Consider the following 21,712-nt stretch of genomic DNA (forward strand, 5'->3'; position numbering starts at 1 on the left):
GACCCATGCTACCCAGTGGCAGATGATTTAACACCCGGAACCAAATAGACCCATTAATAGCCTATTATAGGCCTACTGTTTGTAGGATTAATATGTTATTGAGTTCAAGCAAAGAAGGGGGAAACATTTTCTGTATTACATTACTCAATCTTTCTAGTTAATTTGGCATATCCTAAACTTAGGCTAAAAGTGTATTTAGGCCTGCTGATGCAAATTATGTTTAAGATGGATTTAGCTTGTAGGCCTATATCAAAGCTATAGGATGTATTAGAGATGAAGAATCATTACCTAGGTGTAAGCCTGCCTATCCTGTTTAACAGTATAGGCTATATTGACTTAAATGTTTAATGCCTGCTAGGTGCTGAAGTCAGGTGTTTGAAATATGGGCACATAATTACAGATTGAGTAGGATAAAGCCTAATCCTATCATGGAATAAAGACAAGCACAGAACACCAATACAGTTCTGGCTGGGCCTCTTTATTGTGTTGTTGACAGGCTAATAATAATAAGGGTAATAATATTAATAATAATTGTCTAAGTCTAAGTTAAAAGAAATTTGAATAAAACACAAAGTGAAAGTTTCTGCCTGCGGCCTGCCTCAATGACTGTCTGTCTGTCTGTCTGTCTGTCTGTCTGTCTGTCTGTCTGTCTGTCTGACTGACTGACTGACTGACTGACTGACTGACTGACTGGTTTGACATCTCACCAGTGGGGGGCAGTAGTAGTATTGCTGTAATGACCCAGTGTCCAGTGTCCACTCCATCAGATGATGATAAAGCCATCAACCTCAAAGAATCTTAATCAACATCTCTTTATTCAAACTTCAAAGCCCCTTTGAAACATTGTAACAACAACCATGTTACACAGTAAACATACAATAGAAGACAATCCAATATAAATAAAAATAAAAACAAGCCTACATAGACAATAATGGCAGATTTATATTTCATCAGCCGGTGTGCCGAAAATAGGCAATATACTAAATGTGCTGCAGAGCTTGTATATCTGCTATTTTCATGATGTGTGTAAATCAGGCATGATGCTAACAGCATCACATCATGTAAGTAACACTTTCATTAAGGCTTTCTTATGGGATAACCAGTGAATTTTAATGTTAAACGTTGTTTCTTTCCCCGATGAAATGGCTAATGGAAATGGTAGCCTCTATTGTGACCAATAGAAAATAACAGAACATAATGTTCAACATTTCAAATCCTTATTACCATATGTTTGGGTTATTCAGAAGATGCTGGCAAATATAGCCTAAACAACTGTAAAAGGCAAAATAATTTACAAAATATATGCATAGGGACTAGGGGCGTAACGATCTAGTGTAAATGAATTGAAAAATCGATTTTAATTTGCAATGATCTACTATATCGTTTGCAAAAGCAAAATATCGTACCGCTTTGGCTTCGTATCGTATCGTAGGCCTATAGCGTTTTAAAAGGTGGTAATCGGTATCGAATCGTTTTTCAATGCAAATAATTGATTGTATGGAAACTCAGTATTTGTGCCTTGTATTTGGCAAATTTAAGAGGGAAAATGAAAAAAGAGGGTCTAATTATACCTTTCCATTCCATGTACTCTTGGTCTATCGACACATACATGTCAAGGTTTGTCCATACATGATCTGTTGAAATATAATGATGTCCATTTATTTCTAGATAATCACAGCGTTTACTTCCATAATAATAGATTATTTACCGGTACACGTTTCACACAGATTTAATTTCTTTGATAGTTACTACGGTATATCGATTTTAAATCTTTGTATGAAATCGTATCGTATCGCCAATGAACCAATATCGTCCATGTATTGTCGGACAGACTATTAGACATATTAGTCATATTCTCAACTTCCAGAGCTTGGTAGAATATGTCATATATGTCAAATAGAAGGGGGATTCTTTTTTTTTTATGTATTCATCTTATGGTTCATACGTTTATGGTGTCAACTGGTGATGATTGAAAGCAAGGCTAACACAATCAGCTGTTATCATGTTAATCATGTGTTGCTGCTTTTAAATAAACAAATAAATATGCTAAGAATGATACAATTATGAATACATATTAGAAATATTAGAAACTATGTCAAATGTTATTTTATTCAGGGTGCGTAAGTTAACGATGGAAAATGCAGGCACATTCTATTCCAATATGAGACTAATAATAGAATGTTTTTTTTCTACAGTACAGGCTATACTTTACATGGTATATATAGCTGTTTTACAATATAATAAATACTGTAGTTCTTGTAGATCTTGACAAATCAGTCACCATGTCCATTGTTGTTTGCCCAACTCTAGGCCTTTCCTTAAGTCAGAGGATAGCTCATAGAATGACAGTGAATAGAGATTGCTCATATATATATATATATATATATATATATATATATATATATATATATATATATATATATAATGGTTGCTGCAGGAGTAAGGCTTATTCATTGCTTGCCAAAAAGAACAGATCTACACTCTATTACGTTTTAGTTCTTAGATTTGTTCTTTTTGGCAAGCAATAACGTGGTACAACAACATGTATACAGTACAGTGGTGTAAAATAACTTCAAGTACCGGTAGGCCTACATTTACTTAAAGCTGTACTGTGGAAGCTGCTCAACTAGTGGTCAGTAGCGGTATTGCTTTTTTCGGCGCGGACCACCGCGGCCGTCGCGAGCACCTCCGCCTTGCCGATACGATTCCGTAGAGCCGTCTCCCATCATTTTTAGACCAGAATTGAGGGAGTAGCAAGCAAGATTCCTTCACCAATGTAAACACAGTTGCTGAGGGAAGCTACTTCCTTTAGAGACAGCAAGACTCGCTGTGATTGGCCAGTGGTGTATGATCGGCGCTGTGATTGGCCGGCAGTGTATCATGTGGGAGATGACATCATTTTGCCGGGAAATTCTCCCCCCCTCACAACTCATAGAAAACATATAAAGAGAAGGCTTCAGAAGCTGAAAATAACAGAGTGGGGGTTCTAAAACTTTAGCGATTTAACAGTTAGGACAATTTTAAGATTTGTTTTATAAAAAAAGTTACATGGTATAACTTTAAATACTGTACTTAAAGCTATACTATGTAACTTTTTTAATAAAACAAATCTTAAAATTGTCCTAATTATTAAATCTCTAAAGTTTTAGAACACCCACTCTGTTCATTTCAGCTCCCAAAGCCTTTTCTTTATATGTGTTCTACTGAGCCCTGGTGGCCGTGACCGGGGCTGTTTTTCCTGGCAAAATTACGTCATATGCATCATTCTGTACACGTGTCTCCCTACCGGCCAATCAAAGCCCAGATCATACACTGCCGAGCTCTTCAGGAAATACACTGCAGTGTTTACAATGGGCTAGGAGTCTAGCATGTATCTCCCCAACCGAGGCTCGTAGAGGGACACGAAAGACCTCTATGGATAGGTCTCGGCGAGGCGAGGCGGACGCGGTGGTCTGAAGGCCCGGTCCGCGGCGAAAAACGGCCGAAAAACGGCCGAAAAAAGCAGACGCGACCGCGGTTTGCTATAACGCTACTGACCACTAGTTGAGCAACTTACACAGTATAGCTTTAAGTACAATGTTACGGTATGTTTTACTTTAGTGAAGTATTTCCAATTTTCAATACTTTTACTTCTACTCCAGGAAAATATTGTAGGCTACTTTTACTCCACTATTTGAAAACGTTAGTTACTAGCTAGAACTAACTTTAATTATTATTACAAAACACACACAAAAAAACAATTCAGCCGTATACATTTTTCGGCCATTTGAAAATAGCACATCTACAAGCTCACAATGCCTGCTAATTTCAAAAGATTTTTTAATATATTTTGAACTTGTGAAGGGACATTCCGCATGAATGAGTACTGTTACTTTTGGCATTTAAATATATTTTGATGCCGATTGCCGATACTTTTGTACCTTTACCCAAATAGCCTACATTTTGAATATGGGACATCTATACTTGTAAAAGAGCACATCTACATTGCAATATTGATAATTTTACTTAACACATTGACCGCCATTTTAACATACCTCCGTACTCCCACCTGCCATTCGTCTCCATAGACTTCCATGTAATTGGGTGTGCACGGATCATGCACACCCATGCCTAGATAATGCACCACGTGTGTCCACATTGCTCACAGCTTTCAAACAAAAAAATCCGAATGGAAATCCGTTCAGGCATTCATGAGATAACAGCCACTATGTTTAACAAAGATGGCTGCCCAAATGGCTGCCATGCTTGAAAGATGGGGTTGCTATGGGGGTTAAACATGCAATTTCGCGATTGCTATCATGCCTACTCCATTTTTGGGGGTCAAAAAAAATAAAAAATAAAAAAAAAAATTGATTTTTTTTTTTTTTTTTTTTATTTTTTTTTTTTAATTCTCGGGACTATCGGGCCTGGCGGGGAAAGACATTGGAATAATCTCGGGACTATCGGGCCTGGCAGGGAATGAGTTAAGTAAAACATGTGATTACTTTTCCCGTTGCAGCATATACAGTAAAATATACGAGTTGGTCATACTCTGACCATTACTTTAATTAATAATCACCCTGTTGCAGCCAACCAAATTAGCAGAACTGAGCGTTGGTTTGCGTGGTCATATCTGTTATTTCAGAGTAACGTGTTTCCGCGACAGAACTACAATATTATTGGGTGCTGTGGTATATGTACACATGACAGGACAGTTAATAAGTAGGCCTACAGCTATAATTCACTGTGATTTCACCCCTTATTTACAATGCAGATTGTTCTACTTGCTATAGGCAGTACTCACTTTAATGCATAGGTAATTGTTGCCATTAAAGAGTTAATACACATTACACACCTCCCAAGGTATTTACCTCGGCGACAGGACCTTCGGTGCTACCTGGCTCTTCAAAGACAAATACAGCTCTTGCACTCCTGCAGAGTTATAAATAAACTAATGCAGAATAAAGGACATGGTAGTAGTTGGGAGGAGTTTCCAGAAAAAGCTGAAAATGTCTTGATATACTAGGGTTGTATGCACAACCCAGTGATATCAATGTGTTCATGTTTTGATGTTGAAGCTTAGCGTTAGTACACAACAGATTGAATGGCGATCAAAAAGTAAGTAAATTATGCTTAAACCATTGGTTCTCAAAGTGTGGGTCCTTGGGAGGGTTTCAGGGGGTCACCAGCAAAAGTATTTAATATAGCATCACAACTTTATTCGTTAGATCAACAAGCGTCACAGTCAGCCATACTGTATTAAGTAATGGATCTATCTTTTATGCAGACTGTCAGAGAAGAAGCACAACTGCAATCATCCCTTCACACATACAGTACACATGCAGACAGCGTATGCCTAGAAGTCTGTGTAAAGATGTCGCCATTCTTTTCACAGGGGTCACAGTTTCTCCTGGCCTATCTGAGGCAGCACAGAGTTCAGGATGAAAAGCTATACTGGCCACGTGGATGTGTTCATTCATTCATTCATTCTCATCGCCACTTCTGGTGGCATAACATAACAAGGAATGCATTCATATGTCATATTACAACTCTGTGTCTTAGGTTTGACGAACGGCACTTCTGCGTTCCAGGATGGCCGCAGTTATCGGTAAATGACTTGAAGGGTACCCCGACGTTTAATCACATCCAGTCCCGTGCTGTCACTATAGGGCGGCTGATAATTGTGAGGGAGACTAATGTTGCATTATGTCTACCAGACAATTGGACTCGAGTCATGATGACTCGACTTGACTCGGACTCAAGTCGCAAATTTGACGACTTGCGACTTGACTCGGACATAAGGTCAAAAACTTGAGACTCGACTTGACTTGGAAGACAATGACTCCCGACTCGACTCGACTTTAGACATGCTGACTCGGACGACTTGCCGCTATGCCACTCACCAAAGCAGTCGTGAACGCCACGCTAGGTTCACACTTTTATTGATTAATTGATTTGATTTGGTCTAGACATTGGTCTAAATTGACCCTTACAGGTCTGTAACTCTGACAGTGTACAACCAAATCCATTTGGTTCCAGGGGAGAGAGACTTCAGAATTTAAAAGTTTGCGAACCTCTGCCATGATAGAGTATTATGGTCAGAGGGTAGGCCTAGTGTTACTGTTTTTTTCCTACTGAATGCTAATTACATAATAGTTATGGTCACAGAGGTATCATTTACTCAACTTGACAACCTTGTGACTTGACTCGACTTGACAACCTTGTGACTCGACGCGACTCGACACGACTTGACTTGACAACCTTGTGACTCGACTTGACATAACCTTGTGACTCGACTCGACTTGACTTGCCCACAACAGAAAAAACTTGAGACTTGCTTGAGACTTGGACCAAATGACTTGCGACTCGACTTGGACTCGGATCAGAGGGACTTGTACAATTGTCTGATGTCTACATACACACAGATACTGGTGGAGAACAGACGTTCTACATTCAATTCAAATAAGAGGGTAAGATATATCCACATGTGCAGCAGTCTTTCTCCACTCCACAACCACCTAACCCACCAGCCAAATGATTGATAGTTAGGAATCAAACGGACCCTTACGGGTCTCTAACTCAGAGGATTACGCGCCGTTTGTACACTCTCTGAGTTAGGGAGGGCCGTGGGCTAATGCATAACAAACTAGGGGGTCTGTAGCAACTCATAATGTAATAACGGCTCATAATGTAATAAGGGCTCATAATGTAATAAAAAAAATGTAATAAAACTCATAATGTAATAATCAGCTCATAATGTAATAAAAAAACGAGCGCATAACGTAATAACAGATTTTTCAATAATGTAATAATGTGTTACATTAAGAACCTCCACATAGGAGGCTCATAATGTAATAAAACTTCATAATGTAATAATGTATTTTTATTACATTATGAGCTGATTATTACATTATGAGCTTTTATTACATTTTAATTATTACATTATGAACGAAAGTTATAATGTTATTTCGTGAACGAAAGTGTGAACGACCCATTTCAGGGATTTGAACGAATCGTTCACGAGTCATGCTAATGATTCGAATCTTATGAACGAATCACTCATGAACGACACATCACTACTCAGGACAAGGTGGTACTGCAGCTGAAAATGCTCTGAAAGCCAGGCAGAAATGACAGGGGCTCTGTATTCAGGATCGAGTGGTAATTTATCCTCAAACCTTTTGAAAAACTTTCTTTTTTTTCTTCTTTTTTTTTCGGAAACAAACAATGTTATATTATTTTTAAATGATTACATTATTTTTAAATGCATGGTGTAGAACCATTAACTGTACAAAGAGCATCCACAATGTTCAACGTACAGTTCGTGATTGTATCGACACTGAGTGTTGATGCAACATCGATAATATCCCCATGTGGTCAGTATGACGACAGTCTGCTATTGCTAGTTTTGGGCCACTTTGCCGAAGGTCATGGGGACCATTATGTAAGCCTTGATGGACCAGTCACACACTTGATTCAAAGAGCCAGGAAGCAGAGGAGAGAGCATCACTTCGATCTGGCCCTCACTCTCGCCCTAAGTCTGGCCCTGACCCGGTACCTCACTCTGGCCCTGACCCGGTACCTCACCTTGGCCCTGACCCGGTCCCTCACTCTGGCCCTGACCCGTACCTCACTCTGGTCCTAAATCTGGACAGATCGAAGTGGTGCCTCTCCTCTGCTTCCTGGACTCTTTGAATCAAGTGTGTGTTATCGATGTTGCATCAACACCCAGTGTCGATACAATCACGAACTGTACGTTGAACATTGTGGATATTCGTTGTACAGTTAAATGATCCCCATATTTATTCATTTGCTGCATGTTTAGTAGATAGTTGCTCCATTCTTCATCAACAAAGTTGGCAGGGTGTGTAGCAACCAATAATGTAATCATGTAACAGCTCATAATGTAATAAGAAATGTAATAAAAACTCATAATGTAATAATCAGCTCATAATGTAATAAAAAACGAGCTCATAATGTAATAAAACAATAGTAATAAAAGCTCAAAATGTAATAATCAGCTCATAATGTAATAAAAATACATTATTACATTATGAAGTTTTATTACATTATGAGCCTCCTATGTGGAGGTTCTTAATGTAACACATTATTACATTATTACATTATTGAAAAATCTGTTATTACGTTATGCGCTCGTTTTTTTATTACATTATGAGCTGATTATTACATTATGAGTTTTTATTACATTTGTTTTATTACATTATGAGCCCTTATTACATTATGAGCCGTTATTACATTATGAGTTGCTACAGGGTCCTTGAATTTTAATAGTTTGAGAATCACTGACCTCCGCTACCAGTGCACTGAGGTCATACTCAGACTATAGATGAGAAAAAGGAGGCCTTGGCCTGCAGCAGAGAGAGAGCAGCTTTCCCCCCATAAGGGTAAGACTATACTACTGTTCCAAAATCAATATCTGAAACGCTGTCTGAGAAACTATAGATGTTGTGTTGTCAGGAAGTCTAGCCCTCATCTCCTTCTAACTGCAACCTCTTGTTCTTAAGCTGTGTGTCTGTGTGCTGTTAGGTGCTGTACATTAAGGCCAAGGTAAATAGGTAAATAACGTGAAATGTTTACAATAATGTGCCGATCCAGCACAGTTTTTCGACTCCACTCTTGAATTCTTTCATGATACTTTGTGTCCGGTAGCTTTAGCTCGCATTGATTTACTGTAATTATCTCCTCTATCTCCCCCTGTCCGTCTTGCAAGCGCTTTCAGCGTCTACTTTGCCACAGAGAGCAGCACAGGTTTCAGCTACTTCTTAACCACATGAGCCCTAGCATCCCTATCCTGGGCCATGTCACAACGCGACGTGAAGATCTATTTTCGTCCGTGCCTTACCCCTTATCCTTAAAACTATTTAAAAAAAAATATATATATATATATAAAAAAAAAAAAAAAAAAAAAAAAACATTTTAAAATAGCCGATCTACAAGCTCACAACGTGTCGATGTAGATCGGCTCGTTAAACTGTTTTTGAGTTGACGACAACTGACCTCAACGGGTGTCTCAAAGCAGTGCTCATGTTAATAAAAGACAAGTATAGCTTGTTAAAAAGAAGCAGCAGCAGTGAGCTATATTGACTGCAGATTGAGACTGGCTAGCTGGGACAAAAACAGTGCCGATGGATGCCAGGAAGGAGTGTGAGTGTCATCATAAAATACAGTCAGTGGTGGGGAAAAGTACTCAGATTGTTTACTTAAGTGAAAGTATCGAAACCGCATTTTATATAAAGGCTCGGTTACAAGTAAAAGTCTGGAATTCAAAATGTACTTGAGTAAAAGAATGTAAGTGTTCGCATGAAAATGCGCTCTAAGTACAAAAAGTAAAAAATAAGTGTGAAAATAGCAGATCTACAAGCTCACAACGCGTCTCTATTGTGAGCTTGTAGATTGGCTATTTTCAAAAAGCCAAGGTATAAATTAGGGCTAATGTGGATTAATGTATGTTTTATAATATAATCACTTAGAGTAACTAGTAACTAAAGTTTTCAAATAAATGTAGTGCAGTAAAAGTACAATGTTTGGATCTGAGATGTAGTGGAGAAGAGGTATTGGAAATTGGAGATACTCAAGTAAAGTACAAATAACTCAAAATTGTACAGTACTTAAGCAAATGTACGTAGTTACCTTACACCACTGAATACACTTGGTCCACAGCGTGAAGGCAAAACTACGCGACGACCTGGACCTCCGTTAACAGGTTTGTAAGGATATACATACCCACAATGGTTTTTTTTTCGTATTTTTTTTTTTTAGCCCTGCTCCCGACAAGATACTGCTAATGCTGGAGACACCCTGCAATACTGTGTTCCAGACGATATATACAAGACACGGACAACAAACAGCAGGTGTCCATCCTCGCACGAGCTTCATCGTTTACCATGTTCACAAAGCAACCATTTTGTTCTCTTAACGTCACGCCAGACAGAGGGTCGGAAATCCCACCGCTGACTATGATGGCTTCTCTTTACTCCCCATAGCCCACAAAAAACAGATTTGTCTAAATTACTCCACGTTACTTTTTGATTCTATTATTCTCTCTCTCTCTCCGTGTCCTTCTTCCACATCTCCTCCACAGCAGACATTTGGCTCTTGGTCTCTTGTGTCTGCCCCTCCCCCTCCGCTCCTCCCTCTCTCCCATAAAGGACATTAGCTCTTAGGCCTCCTTCTTGCATTAGCAACACTTTCCCTATCCCCCCTTTCTCTCTTCTCTATCACTCTTCCTTCTATAGGCATGGGATGGCTACTCCTCCTCTCCTCTCTCCCTCCACCTCCTCCTCCTCCTACTCGCCCCCCAGGGGTGTCGCACCAAATTCTGGGCCCTGGGTAGTGGGTACTTTAACTGTTGAAAAATAGCAGATATACAAGCTCACAGCTGCAAGCTCGTAGATCTGCTATTTTTGAGAAATCGCGAAGGTTTCTGCAAGTCTTTGAATATTTCAAATCCTTCTTTTTTGAAAAACCTATGTTTCTATGTCAGTGGTGCTCAGACTTTTTCATGTGAAGGACCCACAAAAATGTGTTTGGCCACAGACCCCCATCTCAAAATATTTAGGGACCCCTTTTTTTTTGTTACAAACGTTCGCTTAAAAAATAAAATCATTCAAAGATTTGCACGCACATTCACGACTTTTCAAAAATAGCATATCTGCACCGAGTGCCGCACTGTGAGCTTTTATATCTGGTATTTTTCAATAGCTAAAGTAGGAAACAGTTAAGGCCCCCTCCACCTTGGGCCCTAGTAACTCCGTCCCACTTCCCCCCCCATGTGACGCCCCTGTCGCCCCCTTTCCTCCTTTTCCTCCTCAACAGGGACAGCCGCTCTTTGTCTCAGTCTGTTGCGTGAGTCTCACTCGGCCGTCCTCTCGCTCCACGTCCCTGTAGAGCAGGGACTTCTGGGCCTTGAGGCGGCAGGCCAGCGACATGAAGATGGAGTCCACGTTCTGCAGCTCCCTCGGGTCCTTCGCCGACGTCTCGAACAGCAGCATGTTGTGGGCGTCGGCGAACTTGAGCGCCATGTTGGAGGGCACCTGGGCAATCAAAGCACAAAAAAGGATTGAAACCCATTTAGGACTGAAACGTAGAGATGCTCCGATTGAGATCTTTGTTGGGGCTAATACGATCACCGATCAACTGGAATCAGTATCTGCCGATATCGATATTCCCGATCACAGCGTCGAATCCATAAATTCTTACTAAACATTCACAGTGTATAATTGCGACCGAAGGTCGCATATACTCTGAAGAACCGTGTCGCTTGAGTGTCCTTCCTTCCTTCCTTCCTTCCTTCCTTCCGTATCCTCGTGACCGTCCGTATCCTCTGTGATGTCAGTGTGATGTCAGCGAGTTGTGACATCACTTCCTGTACAGGGCGGCTACACGAAATGTGGATAACACTATATATGGAGATAGTCCAGTCCATCATGTCATATGGGACTACCGTCATAGAAAGTAGCCATTGTTAGGCCGGAGTCATTGGCTGTCTAAACATGGAGATGAGGATAACACTATATATGGAGATAGTCTAGTCCAGGGGTGCCCAAAAGGTAGATCGTGATCTACCAGTAGATCACCAAGGGTGTGCAGGTAGACCACATGACACACATGCCTCTAAAAATATATAATTAAAATATAAAATATATGTCAATATGACATCAAGAAGGGCCTGTCAGCTCTCTTCAAGGCTTCTAAAGTAGGCAAACCTCCAATGCAATACTTTATTCAAGAGTTAGTAGCATTACAAAGAACCCCAAAACCTACCACTTCCATACAGAAAGGGATGAAGAAGCACCCCTAAAATGTAACACCAGTGCTGCTATTCCAAAGCCTCCCTCAGGCCCTCAGCTAAAACATTTTAGATGGGTAGATCATGTTGAGCTAGTCATTTTAAAAGTAGATCTCACGTCAAAAAAGTGTGGGCACCCCTGGTCTAGTCCAATATGTCATATGGGACTACCGTCATAGACAGTAGCCATTGTTAATCCGGAGTCAATGGCTGACTGTCTGTACAGGAAGTGATGTCACATGACATACTTTTTATGCCCATATATGAGTCCTAACATGGAGATGTGGATAACACTATATATGGAGATAGTCTAGTCCAATATGTCATATGGAACTACCGTCATAGACAGTAGCTATTGTTAGGTCGGAGTCAATGGCTGTCTGTCTGACTGTCTGTACAGGAAGTGATGTCACATGACATACTTTTATGCCCATATATGAGTCCTTCTGTACCACATCTCCATGTTTAGGCAAACTCCACACAGAAAGGCCCTATCGCCAACCCAACCTAGGGTGTGAGCGATAGGGCCTTTCTGTGTGGAGTTTGCCTAAACATGGAGATCTGATCCTCTGATCTGATACGGGCGGCTGGACTTAGATCACCTATGAAAGGATGTCCATGAAAGAATGTCCATCCACCTGGAGAAAAGAAAATGTAACAAGGAGGTGGCAACAGGGCGGCCAAATAAAGTTATTAGGCCTGGATCCAACTTTAAGTCGACGCACATGATTCCAGAAGTGTAGTGCTTATTCGCTCTTGTATCAAACCGGTACTCGAAACGTACTTAGAATTTAACATATTTTCTAAAGTAAATATGGGGGCTGCTGTGTTAAGAACGTTTCGTTGTCAAGCTCAACGTTGGGCATTTGGACCTATACATGGAGAAATGGAGCGAATCTGTTTGGCCTAAACATGGAGATGTGGATAACACTTTATATGGAGATAGTCTAGTACATCATGTCATATGGGACTACCGTCATAGACAGTAGCCATTGTTAGGTCGGAGTCAATGGCTGTCTGTCTGACTGTCTGTACAGGAAGTGATGTCACATGACATACTTTTTATGCCCATATATGAGTCCTTCTGTACCACATCTCCATGTTTAGGCAAACTCCACACAGAAAGGCCCTATCGCCAACCGAACCTAGGGTGTGAGCGATATGGCCTTTCTGTGTGGAGTTTGCGTGTTCTCCCCGTGTCTCCTAGGGTTGATACCCTCACAAAAACATGAACAAACTCCCCCCAGAATGACAACAACTAGAATTGTCAGAGAAAAGCTGTGGTTGGCCAGATTGTCAAGAATTGGCGCGACCTCGCCCTTTAGGGCGAGGTTGCATGTCACCCTGAGGTCGCATTCCACCCTTGGGTGTCTTACTAGTAAGTATAAACATTAGGAGATTGCAGGGTGTGGTCCTTTAGTATCCAATTCAACTTGTAGGCGTAGAGGGCTGAGGTTACATTCGGTCCCACAGATAAATATTGTGAAAATAGCTGGTCTAGCTTGTAGATCTGGAAAGGCGATACCGATCAAAGCCGATAGAGGCATTATTGGCCGATCGCGATCATTCACCGATCAATCAGCTCATCTCTACTGAAAAGAATACCTAAAAATGTCTTCTAAATCCTAACGTTTTTGTTTCTATGATCCGTGGTTCTTAAACATTTTTAATGTCAAGAACCCCTGGAAATATCAATTTGACTGCTGACCACCATCTCAAAATATTTTGTTCCAGGGACCAGCCCAGAAGCGAAGATTTACAAAAGTTTGCTTTAAAAATATATGTATTGAAAGATTTTCACAAAATAGCAGATCTGCAATTTTTTTGAATAGTTATAGCTTAAAATAATGGTTAAAGCGGTGAAAATCTAAAGTATCAAATATGTGTTCCCGGCTAAGCGATAAAACGGAAAAAGGAACAAGGGTCAGATTCCTAGCTTCCTGAAAAGAAATGTCTTAATTCCGATTAGGAGTAATCGCTCAAGACAGATTCAGAGCTCCGCAGCTGAATCTGTCGGCAGCTCCTGTTAGTTACAACATGTAGAGTTAGGCATGGATGTAAACAAAGACGTGTGCGACCGGAAGTGGAGGGCTGAGTGGCTCTCTTAGAGTCAGGGAAAGAAATGGTCTGGTGGCAACAATCCAATATAAGGTTACAGGCAATTGACTGCACCCTGGTTGAGAGACATGCTGCCATTGGAATGAATGGTATGCATTTTCTAAACCAGTCCGTGGGGATTGAGTGAATCAGCTGATTTATTTGCGGTCACGTGATCCACGTGGCTCCAGGTGGTCCAGAGAATGACGAAAACAAATGTTGACTCATAGGTTGGCAAAGAAAGCCTAGCGGAAAAAAAGTAAATAAAAGAATAATCATGTCTGGCGGTTAGGGCTTTGGAAAAAGTCTTTGGCAGTGGATGAGTTAAAGGACAGCTCCACCCTAAATCATCCCAAAAAGACTGTCCATGGGGTCTATTAGGCAGTTGTCCAGTTTCCCCAGCAGAACCCAGCAGCTCTCATAGCATAGAGTGGAGCCTATAAGCCTATCACTTTTGCACTATTTGTTGAGGTCAAAAGTGTTTTTATTTTTCATGAATGTGTTACTAGTTGTCATTACAAACACATCCATGCCATCGTTGTCTCACACAAGCCATCACACTCTGCTAATCAGATGTTATCAGTGGCGGAGCAAGGCAAAACCGGGCCGGTATGCAAGCCACATTGACCGGGACTCGCCACTGCATTTCTTTCACCATAGTGAAAACTGCATTCATGGTCTGGTGAACATCAAGCCCCCTTTGGTGTGTGCACGTGCCTGGCCTACCTGTATCTGGTCCACGAGGTCACACTTGTTTCCCACCAGGACGCGAGGTACCGACGCCGACACCCGATGTCCGTTACACTCCTGGAGCACAGAAAACACTGACGTTACACATGATGATAACCATGATGGCTGTGGGTGGAAAGTAAGTACTGGAAAAAAAAAAGTACTTAACTTGAGTATTTACAATTTACAATGCTTTTACTTCTACTCCATCTACATCTCGCATATCCAAATATTGTACTTTTACTCCACTAACTGTGGTTACTAGTTGCTTTGTAGATTTAGATTAGGCCTATTATTATTATAAAACATACATTAACCACTTCAGCCATATATGCATTTCCGTAATTTGAAAATAGACGATTTACAAGCTCACAATGTGCGACACACATTGTGATCGAGCTTGACTGTAGATCTGCTATTTTAAAACGTTTTATACGTTTGAAAACGTGAAATGGGACATTCTGCATAATGACAACTTTCTACTTTTGGTATACATTTTGATGACAATTTACTCAAGTACATTTTGAATTCCGGACACCAGAGTATTTCTACAGTATTGATACTTTTACTTCTAAATTCGAGTAGGCTTTTTCCACTACCGCTGTTATTATAATTTTGTATTTTCTTTTTTTTATATGCCCATTCAATGTCCATACAGGTATAGGGTAAGTGATGTTATTTGGATAAAACACAGAATGTTTTGTTGAAAGGTTAAAGCTATGTTGTGATAGTAATGATTGCTAGAGTGGTTGTTCAGTAACAGGAGTCTCCCCAACTCTCCAGCTCTTTAATAAACGCAAAATACATTTTCAGGTGGGTGGCCAATTTATCCATTTATCAGTTTCAATTTTATAGTGTTCCAGTTCCATTTTGTCTGCACTTTTCTTTGTGTCATGTATGTTAATCACGTATAGGGTCTACCCTCTCCCCTGATTGGATGATATTGGTTTCCTCGACCTGAAAATAACATTTATTAAAGGGGAATACCACTCATTTTGAACATTGAACCATATACCTTAGAGCTGAAATAAGAAAAGAAAAAAACTGATTTCTACACAGAGAGGGCAATTCTTTCAACATATGATGCTGCGTTCAAGTTCAGGAGAGTTTTGCCAAGGCAATTCTCTTGAATGCTGCCTTCAGTTATCCCTGCAAGCCAAATGACGTCATGATGATGTTATGATAACGTCCTCCGGTGACTCCGGTGAAGTTCAGAACTAGGCCAGATCACAGCCCATATGGGAATGATCTTGACGTCATTAACAGGACGTCATATGGACTATAGGATTATTGTTATTCTTTGTAATGTTAGTTGAAATATGAGCATGTAAGATTATATTCTGGGACATATCTGACTAGTTATGATATTTATCTGGCCTCAATTGGACCCTCTCTGATTAATCCAGGACGCCCGTTTTTGTGGACAGGATTTATGTTGGTTGAAATCAGGTGATATTCTAGTCTGACTATTCATGGTTTTACTTGATCTGGCTCCAATCGAGACGTCACTGATTGGTCCAGGTCCTGACCATGCTTGCTGGGATGGAATGGAAAGTGGGAATTTGCATTTCTTTCACCATAGTAAAAACTGCATTCATGGTCTGAAGAGGACACTTTTTACAGGCGGATAAAATGGCCAGGGGCTCAAGCCCCCTTTGATGTCTATGTGTGCACGTGCCTGATTTCTAGAGCGAAATGAAAAGTAATCTGCCGGATGGAGACAAAAAAATAAAGCTTTAGCACAATTAGCCATTGGCCAGTTATTAACCTGTATCCATGTTTGCAGGTTGCGGAAGGAGGCCATTTTGGTGACATCATAAACAAAGACCACGGCGTGGACGTTGCGGTAGTAGTGCTCCACCATGGACTTTCGGAAGCGCTCCTGGCCAGCCGTGTCCCATACCTGCACCTGGGTGGAGAACCATGACATGGATTAAAGCAAATTATTAGACGGCTTGGTCGAACGCTTGATTCTGATTGGTCGATCAGTGTATTCAGCTGTGTGTTATTTCTGGATAATGCAGGGTCCGCTCAATAACAGACCTCACAATCAAAGTCTAATCAAAGACTCAGAGCGCCTGGCGGCACTGCAACATGACCGCACAAACACACAATGTCACTTACAACTACACATTATTCTCAAGAATGTTTTTGAAAAGAATTTGAAGCGAGAAATAGTTGATGCAGTAACCGAAAAATGTCCCTCTTAGTGTGAAAATCCACATTCACACCTAGGACCCTTAACCACCCTGGTGCCCCTATTTTCGACTTGTCATTAGGGTTAGGGACTTTTTCCCCCCTTAAAATGTGTAATTAAAAGGGATATTTCACTTTCAAACATTTTTGGGATCATTTTAATGTTGACTCTTTTGTGAGCACCCCGGACAGTTTTTAAGTTGCTTGATTCAGTATTCATTTCATACGACAAAAACACAATGTAATCGTTAACTGCAATTATTTGCGTGACAATTAATCGCCAAGTAAAATTGCACAATCGTGACAGCCCCTAGTCGACAGTGGCATCACGAACGCTCAAACCCGCCTCTGTCAGACGGACGACTCAATTAGCCTGTGTGTTACCATTTGAAAAGGATGAAGCCAGCTAATTAGCATTGGAGTTTGAATGTTGCATTGATGGGACACGCGGTGGATCAAAGCTATCTCTGTAGTCGGCATTGGTTTAGCACAGAATGGCTTGTTATGGCACTGAGCAGTCCACTCACTGCTAATCATGTGGTGGGAAAAGCACATTTTTTACTTAAGTAAAAGTATCAATACTGCAATGTAGAAATACTCTGTTAGGTTGACTGCACATACACCAAAATACCAATGAGAGTGGAATCCGCATCCCGCCAATGCATTTCAATGAGAATGGAGCGGTTTCATGCCAGTAGGCATGGAAAAAACGCTCCATTCTCATTGAAATGCATTGGCGGAATGGGGAATCCACTCTCATAGGTACTTTGGTGTGTGTGCACCCTTATACAAGTAAAAGTCAGTAATTCAAAATGTAATTAAGTAAAAGTACAACAGTATAAGTAGCATACACCTGACGTTTTAATGTGGTGCTTTTATATGGCTGCTACTACTGTATATCTATATCTACTGTATGTCTCTCTGGTAAAAAGAGATGTCGGATCTCAGTGAGACTCCCAGGTCTAACAAAGGGAAAATAAATAGTTACAAATGCATACTGCAAACTAGTAAGACGCCTTAGGGCGACAAGCGACCTCGCCCTCCATATATGGTACCCATATGTGGAGATCCCTGTCTGTAGAACCAGCCACACAGATATGGGCTGTCTTTGATATCTGTCTTGGCCATATATGGATTCTGTTAGTGTGGTATGTGGCCGATGTGGCCTCCATATGGGCATTCCCATATGAAGTCCTGTTAGATATGGGCTTAATATTTATGACTCAGGGATCTCCATTAGTGTGGTTTCCCTGACATCACAGTGATGTCAGAGTGTGATGTCAAAGCGACAAACTCATAGACTGTTAAAAAAGCGTACGCGGATGGATGGACGGACGGATGGAGACATGATGTGCCGTTTCACATACTAAACTGCGACCTTCGGTCGCAATAAAAGACCCAGGGCGAGGAAAGAATCATTTGTAAACTATTGAAATGGCACATGCTTAAAAAGTTGGAGAGATTTGCCGATATTATGAAAGATGTTGTACTATATTTTACAAAATAAAATAAAAAACTGTTTGTAACCCAACACGTTGGTTAATCAGTTCACGTTCATGTGCAGTGATGTGTAGCGTTTTAATGCTACAGTCTCAACCGCACTTGCATCCTTATTGGGGCGAAAGCTTTCACTGAAATATCAGATCGAAAAGCTCACGCCGCCTTGTGAGCTTGTCGACCGGCTATTTTCAAGGAAAGCTTTCCCCGCAGAAGGGCACTAATTTACAGGGGAAAAAGAACATACATTTTATTTATGCTATTATTATTAATAGTTTGGCTGGCCCCGCAGGGATCATGAGTCATTTTATACAAACATAATTACAGTCCGAGGATTGATGGCCCTGCACTGTACCAGGCTGAAACATCCATGTCTGTTTTTAATGTATTACGTAAATAAAACTTGTTTTAGCTACTGTGACCTAGAGCAGGGGTTCCCAAACGTTTTTTTGTCTCAGGGCACCCCATAAATATTTTTTTTAATCCGAGGCACCCCTACATTATAATTTTCACTCCCAGCACCTTATATTTATAGCATATCGTCGTTGTCGGGTGGAAACCTTGTATGTCCAAAACCTTTCTATTTCTATTTATCATCTAAAAAATGTACTAAACTAGTGAAAACAGCAGATCTACAAGCACACGCGTTGTGTGCTTGTAGATCGGCTGTTTTTACTAGTTTTGTGCGACGGTCTTGTAAGATAAAGCAGGGCTTTGCTTAACCAAAAGACGTACACATTTGAAACTTGGAGATACAAGGTTTCTGCCCGACAGTGACGATATTTCAGTGATTATGTTGCGAGGAAAACGTTGAGATAATAGCCATTTTGGTTAGAACTGATACTAAATATCTTTAAGTGTCCAAATAAATTCCAAATATTATCAAATTATCTCGCGGCACCTCTGGACTGCCGTCGCGGCACCCCAGGGTGCCCCGTCACCCACTTTGAAAACCCCTGACCTAGAGCAATCGTTCTCAACCTTTTCAGTCCGTGACTGACCCCCAAAAATAATCATGTTTGAACTGCATGGGGACCCTGACAGCACTTGGAATTGCAGGATATCATAGGTAGAATGAAGGTGCAGTGTGACTGTGCCCTTACATAAATACAACTCTTGTGATGCTGCTGTGACCTAGAGCTGTGGCTCTGTCAGTGTCAGTGCCCTCTTTTCAAACTGTATATACTACACCGTCTCTGTCGGGTGGAAACCTCATACAGTATCTCCAAAACTGTTACTTTTTTAGGATTCAAAAAGCAGCAAAAGCAACATGGTGGCTTTGCGCATCGTTTCGAGCTGCTACTGTTGATGTAGGGGCGTTCACTTACGGAAAACACAAAAGGCTAGCTAGAACAGTGGTTCTCAACCATTCCAGGGGACCCCCCAACCCTGACAAGCACTAAGTGTTGAGGCATTTTGTATTAAATGGTAAATGGTGCATTTATATAGCGCTTTTGATCCAAAGCGCTTTACAGAGATTGTGCATTACATTCACCCATTCATACACTGGTGGCGGAGGAAACCATGCAAGGCACCAACCAGCTCACCGGGAGCAATGTGGGGTTCAGAGTCTTGCCCAAGGACCCTTCGACATTAACTCAGGGGGAGCCCGGATTCGAACTGGGAACCCTTCGGGAACCCTTCGTGCTCTAATAACGGTTTCTCTACCCCTGAGCTACAGTATGCCGCCCCACAGTTCTATTGTGAAAATAGCAGATCTACATGCTCACAACGCCTCGCAATCTAAGAAGTTGTGAGGCCAATGTTTAATTTGTCATTATTAAAAAGTCCTTAAATTGTCACTTTAGAAATTTGCAGACACCCTCTATACACTTAAACTTTCTGTTGGTGTGTTTACAGTTGAGTGAAAACACAATGTTGCATATGAAGTTAATCATCTAGGGAGCCCCCCCAAAAAATGTGGCGATCGACCCCTGGGGGTCCTGACCCACAGGTTGAGAACCACTGAGCTAGAATATGGAGATAGGCGGTTTCTGCATGACAGCAACGTCATACATACACAGTACAGGGAGGGCAAGGAGTCAGATACTGTAAAAATCATCATTAAAACAACCACATAGACCTACAGTATATATTGGCCTATATAATATACTTCCATCTTATTACACACGGACAAGTGAAACTGCACGCAAGGAAAACAGCGTCGTGCCTTGTTTTGCGTGCGTGTGTGCGTGCGTGCGTGGCATGGCGTGGGTTGGGCTTGCGGGAATGAAGTCTAATATCCAGCCACAACCTATCAGTGGTGTAAAAGTAAGTACATTTATTCAAGTACTGTACTTAAGTAAAATGTATTTGTCTTTTTACTTTACCGGAGTATTTCCAATTTCCAGTACTTTTACTTCTTCGCCACTACATCTCGGATTCAAATATTATACTTTTACTCCACTGGATTATATCTCCAGACTGGCCTGGGAACGCCTCGGTATACTCCCAGAGGGAGTGGAGGAATTTGCGCAGGATAAGGAAATCTGGAAGTCTCAGTTGGAACTGTTACCCCCGCGACCCGATTCCGGATAAGCGGTTGAAGATGGATGGATGGATGACGTAGTTATTATATAGTTACTTTGTAGATTTTGATTATTACAAAACATACATTAACCACTTCAGCCATATATACATTTCGTACATTCATCTACACAAAATAGCAGATAGCTACAATGTGTCACGATGCAATGCATTGTGAGCTTGTAGATCTGCTATTTTCAAAAGATTTGTATGCATTTGAAAACTTGAAATAGGACCTTCCTTTCTACTAAGTACTTTTACTTGTGGTACTTTAAGTACATGTTGATGCCAACCAATAATTTGTACTTTTACTCAAGTAGATTTGGAATTCCTTTTACTTGTAACTAGGGTATTTCTATATTGCAGTATTGATACTTTTTAGTAAAACAAAAACAACACAAAAAATACTGAGTTGGTACTTTTTCCACCACTGCAAGCTATGAATGGCTGCATGTTTCAAGCTTCTAACACAGGCAAAGACTGAGCTGCCTGATATATAGCCTAGCTGCAGTCTAATCAAATGCATTATTAGTTAATTTTTGGTTCGGCTGCAGTGTAAGTGGTCATCAACATGTCTGTGCACGGACAAATACCGGTATATCTGTGGCGAGTCTTGTCCGTGGCAAATTTTAGATTTAGTTCTTAACATTATAGCAGGGTTTCCCAAAGTGGGTGCCATGGCACCCTAGGGTGCAGTGATGCCAGTAGGGGTGCCTCAGAATAATTTGATAATATTTGGAATTCATCGATATCACTTCAGTAAGTTTAACCACTTAGACCTGCTTAGTAAAACAGACCTGGTTTGTACTGTGCTTGATGAGTTATTTTCCCATCTACCTCAACTCATGATCTACAAGCTCACCACAGCGCATCATGTTG

General features: G+C 40.8%; 1 protein-coding gene across 1 annotated transcript in view; it reads right to left on the reverse strand.

Annotated features, from left to right (window-relative positions):
- Positions 1-10,808: 10,808 nt before the first annotated feature.
- The window catches only part of rab33a (RAB33A, member RAS oncogene family), a gene marked incomplete at both ends in the record, with an annotated part of 13,279 nt that continues 2,375 nt past the window's right edge, over positions 10,809-21,712 (reverse strand). The window contains 3 exons of the mRNA XM_080745903.1: positions 10,809-11,033; positions 14,612-14,692; positions 16,383-16,523. Coding sequence (XP_080602029.1) covers positions 10,809-11,033; positions 14,612-14,692; positions 16,383-16,523 — 447 coding nt within the window. The remainder of the gene's footprint in view (positions 11,034-14,611; positions 14,693-16,382; positions 16,524-21,712) is intronic.

The sequence above is a fragment of the Nannobrachium achirus genome (genome assembly GCF_963921795.1).
Source record: "Nannobrachium achirus genome assembly, chromosome: 17".
NCBI lineage: Eukaryota > Metazoa > Chordata > Actinopteri > Myctophiformes > Myctophidae > Nannobrachium > Nannobrachium achirus.